At 48.0% G+C, this 18,629-nt stretch overlaps 1 protein-coding gene and 1 long non-coding RNA gene across 2 annotated transcripts; both read right to left on the bottom strand.

The window, feature by feature from the left end:
• Nucleotides 1-1,665: 1,665 nt before the first annotated feature.
• LOC141940247 (uncharacterized) lies at nt 1,666-3,472 on the bottom strand. The gene is made up of 2 exons (XR_012627932.1): nt 3,320-3,472; nt 1,666-1,839 (listed from the first exon to the last, which is right to left on the bottom strand). It is a non-coding gene; the product is annotated as an uncharacterized LOC141940247 (long non-coding RNA).
• A 5,632-nt stretch (nt 3,473-9,104) lies between these two features.
• HMGB1 (high mobility group box 1) lies at nt 9,105-17,921 on the bottom strand. The gene is made up of 5 exons (XM_074859873.1): nt 17,750-17,921; nt 14,724-14,886; nt 14,295-14,440; nt 13,110-13,284; nt 9,105-11,073 (listed from the first exon to the last, which is right to left on the bottom strand). Exons 2-5 carry the CDS (start codon nt 14,871-14,873, stop codon nt 10,897-10,899), a joined length of 648 nt encoding a protein of 215 aa, XP_074715974.1. The 5' UTR covers nt 14,874-14,886; nt 17,750-17,921; the 3' UTR covers nt 9,105-10,896.
• Between the last annotated feature and the right edge of the window lie 708 nt (nt 17,922-18,629).

Below are 18,629 nucleotides of genomic sequence, written 5' to 3'. Positions count from 1 at the left end.
ACTGTAAAAGAAATTAAACATGTGTGGGTCACATACTCTGTTGGATGCTCCTTAACAGTATTGCAAAATGAGTGGAATAACGAGGTGCAGTTTTGCTATGAAGTTTTGGTACTTCTTTGTAGCTGCCCGGGACGCCCACCCGGAACAGGAGCAAACACACTGGGAAGGAGCTGGTGGCTCCGCTCCCACATACCCTCTGTCCTCTCCCAGTGTGGGCAAGCTGGGGTCCAGCCAGCATCACCACGGGCCCAACGCCTGCACTCCGTCGGGGGCTTCAGGTGCTGAAGCAATTGGATGCACCAGCAGCTGCAGGATGTGGCCCACAGGCATCCCACACATCTCCCCTTCAGGAGGGGCCCAGCAAAGCCGGGACTTGCTCCTCCAGCCCCAGCCATGGTGAGCAAAAGCGCTGTAAATCTAAGGGAGACGAAAGTAAAGTGATATCTGGGGGGAGGATTTGCCTGACTGTTCCCGTAAAGTTGAAATGCAAAGCAAAAACGAAAGCAGCTGGTATCACGCTGCAGAGAAATGGGCTTTAACAAGTTCTTTTTCAGGGCTTTACAAAAATTCTGGCTGTGATGTAATCTTGACATTTCCTGGCTCACTGGCGATTTCCTCGGATCAAACACCCGGAATGCTGGGGAGTCGTCACTGCTGCGCACAGCTCGGATTACTCGCACCATCCCAGCGGCTGCGGAAGGAGAGAGGTGTGGGGTGCCAGTTGGCGGGGATGGGGGGCAGCAACCTGTGCCCCTCTCCCTGCTCTCCTCCTTGGCCTGACTGGGCAAGACACTGAGCATGCACCTTCCCTTTTTAGAAATTCCCCTTAATTTTGAGGGGTGAGGTTTACAGCTCCTGGCTGGGGGTCCTGCGACCAGCAGCCTTGGCACAGAGATTAAGCCTGCAAGGACCCTGGCAGGGACAGGCCCTCAGCTTTATACCAAGATATAGTCTATTTTTTAAAATCCATTGTATTATGGCAATTATATGAACTTCCAAGTGACTTGCTTGAGAAGTCACAGCCGAGTCCAAAAGCAGTCAAAGCTCTATAGACTTCGGGAATCTTCTTATCGTGAAGATTCATTGAATTTCTGCTAGCAGTGTGCTGAAACTAGAAAGCTGGGGGTGGAAGGGAAAAAAAATGCAGCACATTTTATTAGCATTTTACGGAAGTATTTCAGTTCATACTCAGAGCTCATTTAACATCTCCCAATTCTTGTGAACTCAAGTGGCCTCAGGGAAGATGCCTGTATGAGCACTGGAATGTCTGTCCAGGAGGTCCAAAATCATGGGACCCAGCAGCAGGATGCCACAAGCCTGCCACAAAATCGTAACACTGGGATGAGCAGTGGGTGGGCAGGCAGCACATCCTGGGTTTCCAAAAGGAGCTCCATGGATGCCAAGAGCCCCCATCCCCACCTGCCACCCATGGGGACAGGGGACAATGGGGCCATGGGGACAATGGGGCCATGAGGATGGCAGGGATGGGGAGGGGGTGGGGAGGGGCGGGCAAGGCCCAGGGGCCGGGTTCTCTTGCACAGTCGTCTCTCTGCAATTCCCTCAGTATCCGGAACCATGAACATCCCTGCAGTTTCCATCAACCACCAGAGACGGAATACGTTAAATCTGGGAGCTTGGTTACAGCAATAAAATATGAAACTGAAGGACTTTCACCAGGCTTTTAGTGCAAATACTCCATGCAGCCTTACTTATGCCCCACTCTGACCACCCCCCTGCAGTGCCACTGGTTTATGTTACGTTTTGCAGCTCCCGGTCCCAGAACACCATCTTCCAGGTGGCTCCATCACAATCACAGCTCCTCCCGACGCAGCAATTCACCTGCACATGATGAAGGTAATTTCTGTAGGATGTAGATCTTCTCGAAGGAGCAGAGGTTTTTGATTTTTATAGTGACAAACTACTCAGTCAACCTAAGTATTTCACTGCCTTGAGGGACTGAAGCTTTCAGGAGAGACATCCTTTTAAACTGCATTGGCAGCACGTGGCTCGGCTGGCCAGTGCTACACAGCTCCTGTGACCTCCTGAGGCCGTTGGCATGTGCATCCTCATGGGATAACACTGGGACAGGACCAGCATCCCCACCTCAGGGGTACCACAGGCGCGCGGTCAGAGAGGGCACCCAGCAGGGCAGTGGCAAACCCCCATCCTGACTTGAGATCCTCTAACGTCTGCTGTAGCAGGTGGAAGGAGAAAAAACCAGACTCTTCCCCAATTTTGTTATCTGGATCTCCAAAGACTGTCCAAATTTGGGTTGCTCAGGAGCTCTCCATTACTAATTACCCTAAAATAAATAAAATCAAAGGCAAGCAATGAAGGACTCATCTGGGAAGCACTTATACCATGACCAGAAACCCCAGGCAGCTCTTCCCCACCTCTTCTTCCTCACCGGGGATTTGCTGGCAAATCAAGCCTCTGGAGAGGAGTCACCTGAAGGCTAGGAGTGCCGGAGGCTCAGGGTGGGGTGAGCCTTCCCCTCCCAGCCAGGGACACTCATCTGGCTTGGGCTGGCGTCACCTTTGCCATGTTTAAACATGGGAGCTGCAGCTGAGAGGTTGATGCATGCGTCTCTTTTCCCTCTTAAAAAGTATTTAGAAAGGGCATTTAAAAGGCTACCACTGACTAATTTAATGCAGCACCAACATATGTTTAGAAGTAGTATTAAAAAAAAAATCTTCTAATATTAAAAAAAAAAAAAATTAAAATTATTTCCATGCAAACAGTGTGAATAATTGACAGAGGTAGCCTCAACTCTGTCCTGCACAGCAGAAAGAGAAAGCGAAACGAATCCAGCTGTGCGGGCAAGAGCCCGAGGAGCCTTCAGCAGTCTGCTGCCTGCCTGCTGCCTGCCTGCTGCCTGCTCTGGGGTCCCAGGCCTGGGCAAACGCTCGGTAGCAGGGTTATTGCAGAGATTAGTTAAGCAGCACTGCAGGTTTGGCTATCTAGACTTTTATTCACATAATCCTTCAGGTCTTGTATTAACACAGTTGGGTTGGTTTTGAGCTTAATTGTATCGCATGCTATGGCATTTATATTCACTTACAGGCATATTGTGGTATTTACAAACTTAGGTCACTTCAATTTTATTATTGCAGGTGGTCCAAATAAATTTTCATTAACTTTTTCACATTTGTTTAGGTTTTCTAAAGAGAACTGTAAAAGGAACAGTTCAGAGGTTTGTTTTTTTTGAATAAGGATCGGGAGCAACTTTCCTATCAGTTTTACAATTGCTTTCTCCATTTCGCCTCAACTCTCACATTAAATGCAGCATCCAAAGGCCAGAAAAATCAACAGTACTTACCTGACAGGCGCAGATATTCAGATATAGAAACCACCTTTTTATTAAAGACATTTCAGGCAATTTGAATTGTGTTACGCATCCCTGTTTTCACATTTTTTTCCTACATTTTGCTTCACTAAAGACCTTCACAAAGCTGTATGCACATAATCTGCCTCGCATGAACAGCCTGTGACAGAGCCACAGCTTCTCCCAAGGTTAATTTATTACCAATTAACTTGAGGTGCTCAAATCTCTGCAAAGGCTGGTGTGAATTCTCTAAATCTACAGCTGGAAATCAAATACAGGTAAATGTCTGCTTAAAAAAACCAAAAATAAATATGGAATATGATTAGTAATCTATCAGTGCTTGGATACCAACCCAAAAGCAAGAGCAAAAGGTAGTGAGCCTAATGCCCACAACCCCTTTTAGGAGCAAACCTACACACTGTGCAGCACAGTAGTTTTTCTCTGAAGCATTTTTAAAATTCTGTGGGACAGTGGAGTTGTCCTGAACTTTTATTGTTCTAAAATTAGTGCAGAAAAATGGGAAAAAAGGGAGTTTCCTCTGCAAAAGTCACGGGCCGATGATTAAGCACTGGGGATATCAACTTGAACTCAAGTTTTGACCGTGCTGAACAGACAGAAAAGTCCATGTAAAATTCACATTTTGCAGGTTTGCCTTTGAAAAAAAGCCTGTCGAGTCTCTTCTGCCTTTTGCCTGTTCTTATTAAACCCAGGATGTTTCTGTGCTGTGAGGTTTCTGCACACTGCAGGTACAAGCCATCGCTCGGAGCGGTGCTCTGGGACTTGCAGTCTCCATGTTTATATTTCAGTGCTACGCATGATTAATCCTCCATTTCATTCATTGTCTTTTTACTTCTCTGCTACTGGGAACAGTAAATAAGAGGGAAGTTGTAACAAGAGCCTCCCTTTTATTCAGAGACCTTCTGTTTCCTGCAGGCTGGCGGCTTCGAAAAAAATCACAGCTCCATTGTGCTCCAAAGTCATATTAAATGATTCAGATGGAAAGAAAAACCCACGTCAGTAGGAACAGGGGACTCAAAGAGGAGCGTTGAGGCTGGTGGACCAGGGACACTGATCCTGGGCAGTAGCATATCCTGAGGATGCTGCACCCTGTGGCAGCACTGACATTATGTTTCCCCCCCCCCATTTTGTGGGTCTGTGGAAGGCAGGAGCTGCTCCTGGCATTAGGGACGCTTTGGTGGGTATTCCTGAGCACCCCGGCACCACAGGAGTATCATCGATTGCCTGGGGATGGTGGAGCAGCAGGACAAGCCTCCTGTCCAATATGGGGAGCACAGATCCAGCCCCCAGCAGCTGGGGGGGAGGCGGACTCTCTCCTGCCCCCCGGAGCGGGGCTGGCAGCAGTGGATGCCAGGCAGGGCAGGGGCACCGCCGGGTGGCCCCCGGACAGAGGCAGAGCCCGGGTGCTGCTGCGGGGAGGCAGTGCGTGCAGCACTCGAGATGGTGTTGCTGTCGCTGAACATCTGGTACAAATGCTCCCCCAAAATAGATCATTTCCCTCTTTCACCTCAAAGGAAAGGGCGTTGGAAGGAGGCTCAGGTGCAGGCGGTGCCTATGGCAGGTGGGTTTGCTGGCAGCCTCCTGCCAGGAGCCAGTTACACATCCCGGAGTGCGACCTTGGGACAAGCCATCAGCCCCAGGCGGGACCCGAGGGGTCAGGCCTGCAGAACGCCCCAACATCCGGGTGGGTGCGGTGCCTGCCAGCCCCCCGCGAGCAGAAACCCACCAGCACTTTGCCATCAGTGGCTGGTAGAGCAAAACCAAACCCTCCCGTCCCCAAAACCAGCCGTTAAAGCTGCTCGCACGATGAGGGGCTCAGGCTGTGATCAATCCTCACCTGCATTTTCCAGTACCAGTTTTACAATATAGTGCTTGTTCACGGCACCTTATTGGAAGGCGTCAGTAGAAATGTGTGTCAACAGAACTAAAACGAGCGTAAGTGCCGCTACAGTCAAGTCTGATAATAAAACATGAGTCACTGTTATTCAATCATTTACTAAAGCACGTTTTGCAAGTTATCTCTTCCAGGAATCATCACCACACAAATTTGAGAGGTGTTTTTTTTTTAAGAGCGCTGTGATTTTGATTTTTACTGCGTAGCTGAGTCTTCACAGGGCTGGTGCCTGTGACCCCCACCTGCAGCCTGCCACGCTGCTCCCTTTGCATCTCCATTTCAAACCCAGGCACGAGCCCCTCGTCCCTGTCACCCACCACTTACACTCTGCATGGCGCAGCCGTGGGCAGGAGCCTGCCAGCCTTTCCACATCGTCCTTCCTCCGGGCAGTTTTCATGCCCAGTGTCTCCCCGGCACCAGGAGCGAGATGGCAGCAAGGAGGGGGCTGCCAGGGGCCCCCCCGGCTGCCATCGGTACCCCTGTGCTGTTGCAAGCCTGCATCATCAGTTTAGGGGACAGGCATTTTCCCCCTGGGCAGGCTGAGGAAGAGTGCAGTCAACCCCAGCACTTCAGTGAGAGAGAGTTTATTCCCAAAAGGGCATTAATCACGTTGCTTTCTTGCAGTTCGGTTTGTGAAGGAGCAGGGGGGTGTCAGGGATATCATACCTCAGCTGGAATTTCTTCCCAGACATTTCTTCGAAAACGTTATTTTTAGTCTTGATAACAAATGCACTCGCCAAACATCACAGCACATGTCCTCGGTTTTCCCTTGATAAGCCTGATTTTTGAACGACCTCTTGCTGCTGTAAGGTGTGCGGGGAGCTGGGTCCTTTCCAGGCATTCAGACTGTAGTGTTTGGTCTTTCCTGTTTTTATTAAAGAACTTTTGGGAGGTCAGAAATGTGTGATTTGAGCTTTTGCCGCCTTAATAGACGAAAGGCTGCTGGAAGCATTAGGATGAACTTCCTTTGTGCAAAATTCCTGTCATGTAAGTCAAATGCATTTTAACAATATAAGCTAAAAACCCACACTCGCCCATCTTGCTCGCTCCTCTGCCGTCTCACCGCTTAAGCTTGATCTCGAGCACTCCTGCTGCAGGGAAGGCTTGAGCTTCTGATGTAGCAAACAGGTAGACTAAGCTAATTTATAGCTTAAGTTTTTTATTCCATCATAAAGTGGCAAAAGGGAAGGCTTGTCTCTCTTGCGGGTCACCTCTAATAGCAATTGCTTCAGCAAGATGGATTTCAAAATTAGGTGCTCTCGAAGCAGAAGCCACGCTGTATTTTTCAACAGCACAAAGCAGCCATAAGAGCAATCTGACCTTCATTCTTAATAACAAATGCACTGGGGAAAAAAAATCCATCTTTGCTTTTCTGCTTGAAGTACTGTCAAAAGAAAAGTCAGGGCACAACATATACAAAACAAAAATATAAGACAACTTCTGTAGAACGATATAAAACTCTCACAGAGATTTACTTTTCCTATTTTTTTTTACTCAAACATTGGAAGAAAGTCTGACAGCTTGTCTACATTATTTTGGAATGAAGGCTGGTGTTAATTTAAAGTGAACCTATTCTAGACTAAATTAATACCATCTCAAAGTGTTTTTCAGATGTATGGTGCAATCCAGTAGCAAAGTCTGAGGAAAAGTTTATTGATAAACACCCACATTTAGGCACTGCATTGGACTAGCTCATTTGTAGAACGTCCCTTAATGTATTTCAGGGGCTAAAATAATGTCTATCACAGCCTGCCAAAGGAAAATGTCACACACTTATTTTCTTCTAAAGTAGCCCCAAAAAGATGTGATCTGTAGTCAAGTACAGCCTGATAGTAAGCTAAAGAATGTAATGAAGGAATGTTGTTTCAAAATACTTGGCGTTTTACTGTTATTAATAAAACGATCGATACTTTTGTGTCCTAAAAAAGCCTGTAGCTGGTCAGCTACTACTGGCAGAGCCTGGAAATGGTGAAAATTAATTGTCTCATATTAAGTATTATCTTTGTATTTTGCCATGTCTGTTACAGACCCAGTATTGAATAACTTATTATAACCCAACGCAGTACATTGGCTTTATTCCTTTAATCTTCTGTCAGCTACAGCTGGGAAGGCAGAACAGGAATGTTTATTTTAACTAGCAGGTTTAACCCTTAGGCTAGCAAGAATTAGGAAAAGTTTTTTCAAGCTCAGCTTGTCACCCATCTCGAGAACTTAATGCTGTGGCTGCAGTCTGCCTGTCTCCTCTTCTGGCAGTGTTACTCACACCCATCTTTCCGCTTTCTAGCAAGCCTAAACCCAGCGATTACTCAGCCTTTTCTCCTTCGAAATGGGCTCATTACACCAATAAAAGGAGCTGTAAAGGGGCTCAGTGTCAGCAGTGCCACCGTCACCCTCATTAAGCTGCAGAAATCTTTTCACCCACTTGGTACCAGTTACTTCAGGTTTCTAGGGACCAGTCTGCCCAGACAGAAACATTTTGTTAAGTAAGCCCAACTTTTTGCTAGAGCTGGTGTGACCGCTGAAAGCACAGAAGGGATGAACGCTGTCCATACATTTAGTTAAACCAGTTTAGAATTAGAGCATGCCTAGAAAGCAGGTGGCGGCAACTGCAGCTCCTTTCAGGAACAACTTGAGATAAACAACTGTAAAATCAGTATGGCTTCATTTGGCATTCAAGAGATCATAACTACCACTTATTAACATTCACATTCTCTCCAAACCAATCCCTCTTATTTTCGTTTAGAACAGGAAGAGCCTTTTTTTCCTCTACATGAAGCATTTCTGTGAATGTTAAGGCCCTAAGAAATTCACTTCAACCGCGATGCCAGTGCTGTCCAGTCCAGTCCCCTGTAGGGAACCACTGCCTAATCAGTTACAATTTCACCGCTCATTATCCCTCAGCAAGCACCAACTTTTAAAGATCACGCAGAAGCAGATTCAAGCAAAAGTGTCAGCAATAACTGACCTCAAATCAAGTAATCTTGTAGTAGTCAAGTCTAACCTATCCATGTCGAGAATCAAGAGGATTGTTTAACTGCTGGAGCTCACAGGGGACCACAGCCAGGGATCGGGGAAATCCCTTCCAGCAACTCTCAGCAGCTCTTATTTTAGAAGGAGAATTAATCTACCTAACTCTGGTATTCCTCTCCAGAAACAGCAGTTTCATTGTTCCAGAACAGTTTTCTAGAAGACACAAGTGAAGACTTCAGACCAACACACCTGTGCAAGCTCAGTTGATTTAGAGGCACATACCAACTGCTCACAAAAGCCATGGCCACCCTGGAGAGCTCTGGAAGCTCTGGTACACCTCCCAACCATCATCGGCCTCTGCAGTGTAGTACCAGGGGCTCTTTTCCTCAGAAAGTAGCATTTATAATTATTATACTACCTACCCTCTTCAGCCTTGAGCATGCTGTTTGTTATCAATGTGCTAACCCCAAAGATAAAGGCAAAGGCCATGCCTGGCTGCTGGGTAAGCGCTTGCTACTCATCTTTTAAGATCGGCTGAATCCTCTAGGTTACTTCTGTCAACATCAAGCACTGAGAACAAAGGCACAAGATTACAGGGATCTCGTTAAGTATGTTTGTTCCAAGAACAAGAAATGTGTCTAGTTTCCTCTGATGACCTGGGGAAACAAAAAAACCCTTCAGCACAGAAAATTTATTTGTAATCAGTTATGAGCATTTGAATATCCAGTTTAAGGAAAAAAAAATCTACCTGTCCTAAGCTTTCTATACCTAGACCTTGTGAACAGCATCATTCTTCTGTTTGAAACAGAAAGCAGGGATGTACAGATCTGAAAACACCAACACACACAAAAAAACCCCCAAACCCTTAGGATATTAAGTGAGCCATTTAACTAAGTATTTAAAACCTCTGCAATTATTAGTTTATTAGTATCATCCAGGATTCAGATGTTCAATATTTCTCCTGAAGTTATACATAAATGCAAATTGAAATAAGAATCTGAAAGTCAAAATTGTATAACAAAACAATACTCCATCACAAAAGCGTGTAAAATTACAAGAATGCTTTTTTTTTTTTTTTTTAAACACTGGCACTTAAGAGAACCATAATTTTGTAACCACAAAATTGCCAAATTGTCCCCCAAACTGGTAAGCAGGTATACGTGAAAATAGTTACAGTTGCCAGCACTTGAAGTTTTACTAAATATGCAAAAAAACCCTTAGCTTTGGTTTTGGAAGAGAACTATATTTGACCAAATTAGACATTGTTGGTATACCATAAACATTTCATTTTTTAATGCAAAATTTAATAAAATGTACTTTTCCATACAGCTATATTTAACTTAAAAATGGGCAAACATCAAGAGTGCGGTATAAAACCTAACAGGAAAAATACATCTTATCTCATTTTCAATTTGAGACAATATACAACTTTGTTTAAAGGGCTAAAACTAGAATTTCAAGAATACAAATATGAATTTACATAGATTTAACAAATAATAATGGTACCATTTATAGAAATCTTAGAAAGAAAAATCATTTCTCGTGGGCCATTTGCTACCAGGAGAGTTTCATGGTATAAAGCCCGTGGCCATCACCAGACCTGTCACCAAAAAATAATATGGTAATTTCATGCTTTTAACTTTACACATTTTAGGTACGCTCATCGCTTGTGAGTGTTCAGAGATTTACAAATACAACTTCCATTACATGGTAACGGAGTCACACGTGTAAATTTCTCTACACCGGATGGACATACACTCCTCCTATGGGTCCTTCTAGGACAAAATTTAACATTCCCTCCCTCCCTCCCCTCCCTCCCCAAGTATTTAATTTCTGTAAAATTGAACTCTATACTTCTCAACTCTCCAAGACTGGTAAACTCATGCAACTCAATAGAATATTACATTTCACAAAAATCTGAACAAATATCAGTTTGTTGAGATTGAATTTTTCGTTTTGTTTCCAGTTACGGAAGAATATTCTTTCATCATATGCCTATATATTTCTTTTCTTACCCTATCATGATTATGCAGGGTATGCAGATCAAAGCTTTGTTTATCAGCTGGTTATATGAAAGATGAAAACTGTAATATTCCCGTGATCCCATACGGGCATTCAATAAAGCAAAAGATGAGTTCCCCTCAAAAAAAAAAAAAAAAAAAAAAAGAGAGAGAAAAGAAAAAGTATGATTTTTCAAGGGCACCTATTAAAAGGACAACAATACTAATAAAAAAAAATTGTATTTACTTAGAAGCATTCAGAATGTCAACAAAACAGCTGCAACTTTTTTTTTCCTTTTTGCAATTACAGAGTGGTATTCAGTTAACATAACAACAATTACTTTTATGATGCATCAGAGACAACTGAAGATGAAAAATGAACTACATCCCCATATATAACTAATTTGTGCTGTGCACCAACAAGAACCTGCTTTAAAACTCCCATGCCAATTTACAACCCCCACACTGTACCAGGCAAGGTTAGTGGCCATTGAAATACCACTAAGGACAGGGCTATCTAAAGACACATTCGGTAGTGTGTTAACTATACAAAAAAAGAGACACTGTACAGTTTAAAAACAAATCTTACACAGCCTTACATTTCAATTTTTTTTTCTTTAAAAGGAGTGAGTTGTGTACAGGGGGGTTAAATGCTTTATAGACAAGAAAGAAATTGCTCTAAAAGAGACTTATTCATCATCATCATCATCTTCATCCTCCTCCTCTTCCTCCTCTTCATCATCTTCATCCTCTTCATCTTCATCCTCATCTTCCTCCTCCTCCTTCTTCTTCTTGCTCTTCTCAGCCTTGGCAACTACTTTTTTGCCTGCATCAACCTTCCCTTTGGCCCGGTATGCAGCAATATCCTTGGAGGAGAAAAGCAGGAAGAATCTCTCAAAGATTTAACCAGGCAAGAGCTCTGGCACAACTTCCAAAGGGTACTTGTGAAACCAGAGCCACCCAGGTACCTGCCCCCTCTCCACATCCACGGGGGTAGGAGCGGGAGCTGTAGCTTCAGTTACAAGGTGAACTGAGGCCCAATGCCAAAGAAAGGGGAACCCTCCAACACAGAAATGATACTGGTGCGCTGCAACACACTGCTTACGGCTGTTGAGGAATCTCCGCTGTTAGGCTCCTGGGAACAGGCTGGAAAAGCTGCTGCCTTGGATGGTAAAGGCACAGCTGAGCCCACTACCCCATGAGGAAATGAAGCAGGGAGATCTCCTAAGGCCCCTTTCTAGCCCTACCTTCTACAATGCCTAAAGAAACACACAGGAAAATCCTCGTTGAGGCACAAAGTTGTGATTAGCCATCCCAAACATGTTAGAATGACATGGCCTAATATTTGCAATGTTATGCCTCAGCAAAGAGGCATATACAGAATTCTGCCTAACAGAAGTTTACAAAATAAAAGGTATAAGAACTTGATTAAAGGGTAGACAGTGCCACCTTCTGCATGCAATAAATTTATTCTAGTCGTTTATAACGCACAAAATTCAGTTCCTGTTATAGGGAAGTCAAAACTGTACCTGGAAGACCAAGCCAGAAAAACTGTTAGACTTCCCAACTCTGTGCCAAAATAATAAAAACAATTACGTAACAGAATTCATCTACAAGACTTAAAAACATGTTGGCTACAGAGAAACATCAACACCTTTACACAAATGGTCCAAATCTTCAAATATTCCCCACCCAGTAAACATTACACCACTAATCTTACAGTTCCCTCGGACACCCCTTAAAGCTTAGCATGAAAGATATGATAGCCACTGAGTCAAAGGCCAGCCAGTGAAATACTGAGATTACTGCACCCTAAAACCCCATTTGTAAGCACAAGGAATAAAACCAATACAAGTGAAGATTAAAATATCTGGGAATAAAGAGTAGTAATTCTACCATTTTAAAAGTTTCTTACGAGTTGTCTTGGCTGTATGTACAAACAATTACCATGCTGAAGAGTTTAAGCTGCACAGGAAGGACAACATGGGAAAGCTTCTAGACCTGCAGTTCCTCCCCAGCACATAATTAGGACTCAAAGGGGCCACCTTGCTCACTACAGTGCTACAATTTTGAAGTGGTTTTGTCTGCCAGCAGGAGAAATACCCAGAGGAAGGTCACGGCACACAAATGGATATATGCAGTATACATTAGCTATAGGTGGTTGCTGACCCACTGTAAAGCATCATCAGGGGAGCCTAACAGGCACCCCTCTCCTCCCTTACTTTCCTTGTATTGGGACAGCAATCTGCCTCTGGAAATAAAAACACATGTAGCACTACCCTGTGTATGCACCACATTTCTAGGGCTCCAATTATGACAACGGGATTTAGCTTTAATAATTCAAGAAACTGTATGACATGCGGCTTCATATGTATTATTAACTATGTTAATTACTAGAAAGGAGATGGACACAAAATAGGTACAGGAAAAACACACGTCTAAAGCTAGCATCTCATTAGTGTTCTGACATTATCTCAAGAATGAATTAAAAAAAGCATCTATGTGTATCAATTATCCTAATGTTAAGGGATGCTCATCAATACCTCCAAAATTAGGGAGAACCGATTTATTCTTCACCAGTATTACTTAATACTACCAACTTAATGCACATACTGCTGTGACCTATTGTTTTAATAACAATACAGACACCGTGGTATCTATTAAACCATCACCGATGGTCCTGAATTACAGATGAATGCAAATAGTTCCAACACAAAGGACTGCAATTTTGTGTTATAGTAATAAACCATATGGTCCCTTAACTGATATTTCCCAACAAATATGACATTTGTCATTAGCATATTATAATTTGCAAATCAGGTATCAGAGTTGATGAGAAGGGAAAAAATACCTTAATTGATGCCTGACCTCCCCAAACCATCTCCAGAAATGTCAACGTTACCTTTTCATACTTCTCCTTCAGTTTAGCAGCCTTTTTTTCATAAGGCTGTTTATCATCTGCAGCGGTGTTGTTCCACATCTCTCCCAGTTTCTTTGCGACATCTCCAATAGACAGACCGGGATGTTCTCCTTTGATTTTTGGACGAAACTCAGAGCAAAACAAGAAAAAAGCCGAACTACAGAGGAAAAAAAAAAACAAAACAAAAACCAGAGAAGATAATTTTAATTTTAGACTTTAATATAACAGAAAGTTTCGTGACCTTTGTTAAAGTTTCTTTGGAACATTTTGGAAAAAGCACCTAAAAATGAGACAAACATTCATAACAACGTGAGGTATCAGAACTGAATAAACTACTTTGAAAACTTAACACATCCTTGTCTCTTAAGTAATGCCACACATCTGGTCCCATTTTTGGCAGGAACCCCAGCAGAGCAAGTTTTATATACCATATGCAGAGAAAAAAAAAATATTAAAAAAAAGGAGAATAAGTGAATGATACCAGGGGAGCAAATGTTACATCAGAACTGTTAAAGGCAGTGAAGCTGCAATATTTGTATGAAAATTAGGGTTTCCAGATAACAGCATCAGCCCAAATATGAACATTCACTTGCACAGGAACTTCCCTGTTCCCTTCATCACTAGCTCTGTTTAGAACACACATGAAAATGTATTGCTGCAAAATATTAGTGTCTAGTACCAGGTGAACCTGAAGTCAGTAGTCTTATGCAGTGGCTGATGTTTTAATTCTCCAAGCTCTTTTTTGTGCAAGATCACACTTTTATCCTGTTCCGTGCAAAAGCTTCTTCATTTTAAACAGACTTGTCAATCAAGAATTCTGCCCAGGCCAATAGGTGGGGAGAGCATGGCCTGAAATATTTTACTGCCATTTTACACTAGAATTACCCTCTTAACAGAAATTGGAAACATGAACCAGAACTGCATGTTGCTGATTTCTGCATCCACTTTTAAAGGCTGACATTATTCCAACTTAGATAAAGAGGGCCAACCTGAATCCCAACCCTGTAATTCGTAACTAAAATTTCAAACTATCTTTACACCACTGCTCAGGAAAATCACGTAGTTTTGTATTTCTGAAGCTCCTAAACCTGGATAAAATGATCATTTTACAGATATGCTCCAGTATTGATGGTCCCATCAAGATAAACGAACTAGAAATCTACTTACGGAGGCCTCTTCGGTGCATTTGGATCCTTGAACTTCTTTTTTGTTTCACCCTTAGGTGGTACATAGTTTTTCATTTCTTTTTCATAACGAAGCTTGTCAGCCTTTGCCATATCTTCAAACTTCCCTTTCTCCTTAGAAGACATAGTCTGGAAGGCAATTAAAATCACAGAACATCTCAAGTTGGAAAGGACCCATAAGGATCAAAACAGTGTTTTAAGATTCAAAAGCATAACCAAATCCATTCCAAAATTTCAGTTGGGGGAGCTAAAGGTAAGGCAAGAACAGTGGATAGTTACCACTAATCTTACAACTGCACTTTGTACTTATCTAAAACTGGAACTTTTAAAGAAATAATTTACAGTCTCGAATAGTATTTCACACAACGCAATCGTGTAAGGTTTTGTGGTTCTTTTAAGCGATTATTCCTACCTTCCATCGTTCTGAGCATTTTTTTGAGAACTCTGAAAAGTTCACTGAAGCATCTGGATGTTTCTTCTTGTGCTCCTCCCGGCAGGTTTGCACAAAGAAGGCGTATGAAGACATTTTACCTCTCGGCTTCTTAGGATCACCTTTGCCCATTTTTGATGATTTTCTGTAACAAGGCAAAAAAGACACCTTTAAAACTTTTACTTTTTACAAACCAATGCGGGAAGTAAGCCACGACAACGGATCATGCCAAACAAGATCCATTGGAGCAGTATTCCAAAATCATACAACAGGAAAAACTTTCTCTTCTGGAAAATTTACTGAAGATTTCTGCCATTGCTGTTTGAGGCGACTTGGACGCACGCAACCCAAAATCTCAAAAGGCCTTCAAAATGTGCAGTTCTGGTCTCCTGCGAACAGAAACGTCCCTTCCAAGCAATCTGAAGGGAAATACTAGCACCAGTGCTGCGGAGATTGGACTCCTGGGTTACTGCTAGCGTATCAATCCTATGTTTTGAAGGAATAAATTATACTGAAAGAAGGAGGAAAAAAGTACCTGAGCATCCTGTCTCAGCTGCTTTATGGGTTAGGTTTTTTTTTCTTCTTAAAGCCCGTATTTCTATCCCCCTCCCCTGCAGGCCTTGGCTGCTCATTTGCAAAAGATATGTATTTTTTTATCGTTATTTTTGTATGCCATATATTATCACGCGCCTTGAAGCGCACTGCAAAAACCTACTCTCTCTTCATATGTATACCTAGAAATACAGGAATGAAACACCGCACTCAGTCAAACATGTTATAACCAAGCCAGGGACGCTAGAAGTATGACATTTACATATGACTAGCAAACCCGTGCGCAAGGACTATCTGACTCTTTCATGGACAGAGAGGGAATGAAAAAACACCTTCCTGGAACTTTCACACCCAAGTCAGACATTCAGAGTATTTCTTCATAGCTCCCTGGAAAAAGCCACTTGCACCCTGACAAACTCTGCTCTTCAGCAGGAATTTAAAAAAAAAAAAAAAAATGTTAAAAAAAAGCGCACACACTGCCTGCCCGTATTGCCACAGAGCAGTGTTTCCTATCGGTTTGGCGGATAGACAGAAACAGATTTCTGCTCTGTGACTAAACACGTCCGGTTTGAAGTTTCTATCAAGTAAACAAGAGGGCTGAAGAACCAGGAGCCGCTCCTGTCTGCCATGGAGACGTTTCCAGAGCAAGCCGGCACCCGGGGCCCGGCTAGCGGCTGCGGCACTTCCCGCGGGTGGTGGGGGGAAGGCGGTGAGGGCCGGGGGGGGTCGGGGCAGGGTCGTTTCAGAGGCGTGGAGTGACTGTGGGAAGGATTAGGCACTGCGACCGTGAGCTGGCGTTTAAAAGCCTCCTTCCCGCCATTTTGGACGTTTCCCCTGCGAAGGGGGCAGAAGAAAACTTCAGAAGTCCCCTCAGAGACCTGCTGAGGGGGAGGGGGGGGGAAAAAAGTCCCGTTATTAGGGAAAAGCTGTGGAAGTTTTATTTTGTGTTCACGCGAGGGCTCGCAGCCAGCGGGCGGCAAGCACATGCCCAGGAGCCGGCCACCGGGGCCGCGGCTTCCCGCAGGCGGCGACCCCCGGTCCCGGCCGCCGCTCGCAGCCCCGGGACAAAGCGCCGCGGTCCCGGCCGCCGCCCCCGCGCCTGGGTGCGCCGTCCCCAGGCCTCCCTCGCGCCCCGCCGCCATGAGGCCTGCCCGGTGAGGCGAGGCGCGGCCTGCCCGCCCGCGCGGCCTGCGCCGCCGCAGCGGCGGTGGCGGCGGGAGCGGCCGCCATGGCGCAGGCTCCTGGCGGAGGAGGTCACCCGCCGCCGAGGCTCCTTCCATTTTGTGCGCCGAAGAGAGCGAGCCGCCCCCCCCACCACACCCCCCCCCCGCGGCCCAGCGGGCGGGGCGGGGAGGCCAGGCCGCGGGACCCCCGCCGAGGGGCCGCGGCAGGGCCGGGCGGCGACCCCCGGCCCGCGGGGGCGCGGCGGCGGCAGCGGCTGGGCGGCGCGGAATGGCCGCTGCTGGCGTCGCCCGCGCCCGCCGCCGCGCAGAGAACATGGCTCCTTCCTCCCTTCCCTTCCCTTTGTGTGAGCGCGCCCGCTACCCTGGCGCACACGCTCAGCCATTGCAGCCGGGGGAGGGCGGGCGGGAGGGAGGGAGGGAGACGGGGGGAGGTGGGTGGGTGCGGGGGGGGGGGGGGCCGGCGCGCTTCCAGCGCCTGCCCGAGCCCCGGCGGAGCGGGCAGAGCCCCGGCGGGGACCCCCGCTCGCTCCCGCGCCCCGCCGAGTTCTACAGCCCCTGGGCCGCGGGCCCCGCGCCCGGGCGAGCGGCGGCGGCTGGAAAAAAAAGTTCCCCCGAACTGCGCCCCCGCCCGCCCGAGCGCCTCTCTGCTCCGCCGCCGCCGCTCGCCTTGTTTTCTCGCTCGCGGCTCCCGTCAGCCATGTTACAGCCGGGCGGCCGCGGGGCCAGCGGCTCCCCGGCCCGCGCCCCGCTGCCCCCGCGATCCCCGCGGCCCCGGCGGCGGCCGGCAGCGCGCCACGGCCCGCCCCAAGCCCCCGCCGCCCCGCCGCGCCTGTGCCCGCCGGCTGCCCCGCCGCCGCAGCGATGGCTACGGCGAGGCACCGTAAGCGGCTTACGGCGGGGCACGGCGCGGCCCGCGCCCCCCGCAGCGGGCGACCCCCGGCCGCTCGCCTCCCGCTCCCCCACCCCCCTCCACCGCCCGGCGGGCTTCCTTCGCCCGTCTTCCTCCCTCCCGCCGCCCCGCTCCCGAAGTCGCCCGCCGCCCGCGCCCCCGGCGCCCCCGCCCCGCCCGGGCCGGGGGGCTCACCGCCCGGGAAGGGTCTCCCGGGCGCAGCCCCAGCTCGCCTTTGTGTGCCGGCGCCCGAGCCGGCGCTGCCCCACGCTCCGCGGCCAGGCAGCGGCGGCGGCACGGCGGGCAGCGCCGGCTCGCCGCCGGGCTGCGAGCGAGCGGGCGAGCGCGCCCGGCCGGCCCGGCGGCCCCCAGCGCGTACTCACCCGTGTCAGAGTCGGCACGCAGCCCTCGCTCGGCCCCGAGCCCCAGAGACGCTACCCCGGCCGCCCGCCCGGCCCCAGCGCTGCCTGGGTCCCTGTGTAGCCCGGTGCACCGCAATGGCTGTGAGAGCGGGATCGATACGCAGCCTCCTCACACTCTCAGCGCTGGTAACATTACTCTCAACACAGCCCCGTCCCCATTGGCTGCCGCCAAGCCAGCCGCCACGCCGATTGGCCGAGGCCCTTCCATTGTCCTGACCAGAGAGCTCCGCTGATTGGGCGCGGCGCGGGACACGTCACTGAGGATTGAAAGGGCGCGCAAATATAAAAGTGAGTGGAGGGAGCCGGGCGGCGGCGGGATGCAGAGTTCCGAGGCGGCGGCTCGGCGCCGCGCCGCCGCCTGCGAGGAGCGCGGGCTGCCGCCGCCCCGCCCGCCGCTCCGCCGGCCCCGGGGCGCCCCCCGCGCCCGGCCTCCGCCCGGCCGCCGCCGCCCCGGGGGGGAGCGCGGTGCAGGGCGCCGGCGCCGCGGGCGCTCCCGCGCCGCTCCGGCAGCGCCGCCGCCCCCCCGCCGCCCCATGCGGCCCCTCCCCGGCGGGCTGCGCCGCCCCATTTCACAGACGCGGAAACTGAGGCGCGGGGCTCGGGGCGCAGCGGGGCTCGGAGAGGCGAGCCCGCGTTTTCCGTCTCCTCTTGCCCGGCTCCAGCCGTCGCTCGGCGCTGGCTGGCACACGGGCGCTGCCGCCTGCTGCTGCTGCCGCGGCGGGCGCCGGTCTGCCCGCGCGCTCTGCCTTCTGTGGTAGTTTGGCACTGGGTTTTTTTCAGAAATGGGTAAATTATCTGTAAGAACAAGAATCGGAAGGTGTCGGCTCTCTTCATAACCCCC

Source organism: Strix uralensis, chromosome 2 (assembly GCF_047716275.1).
Source record: "Strix uralensis isolate ZFMK-TIS-50842 chromosome 2, bStrUra1, whole genome shotgun sequence".
NCBI classification, from domain to species: Eukaryota; Metazoa; Chordata; class Aves; order Strigiformes; family Strigidae; genus Strix; species Strix uralensis.
Note: the sequence above shows the minus strand (reverse complement) of the source record. Positions and strands in the feature narration are given on the sequence as shown.

Bases quoted from the DNA above. Each gene is read 5' to 3' on its own strand.
- HMGB1 (XM_074859873.1), bottom strand. From the start codon at position 14,873: ATGGGCAAAGGTGATCCTAAGAAGCCGAGAGGTAAAATGTCTTCATAC. The intron at 13,285-14,294 runs GTAAGTAGATTT...TTTCCTCTGTAG, and splicing joins AATGCACCGAAGAGGCCTCC to TTCGGCTTTTTTCTTGTTTT. The intron at 11,074-13,109 runs GTAACGTTGACA...TTCTCCTCCAAG, and splicing joins TGAAGGAGAAGTATGAAAAG to GATATTGCTGCATACCGGGC.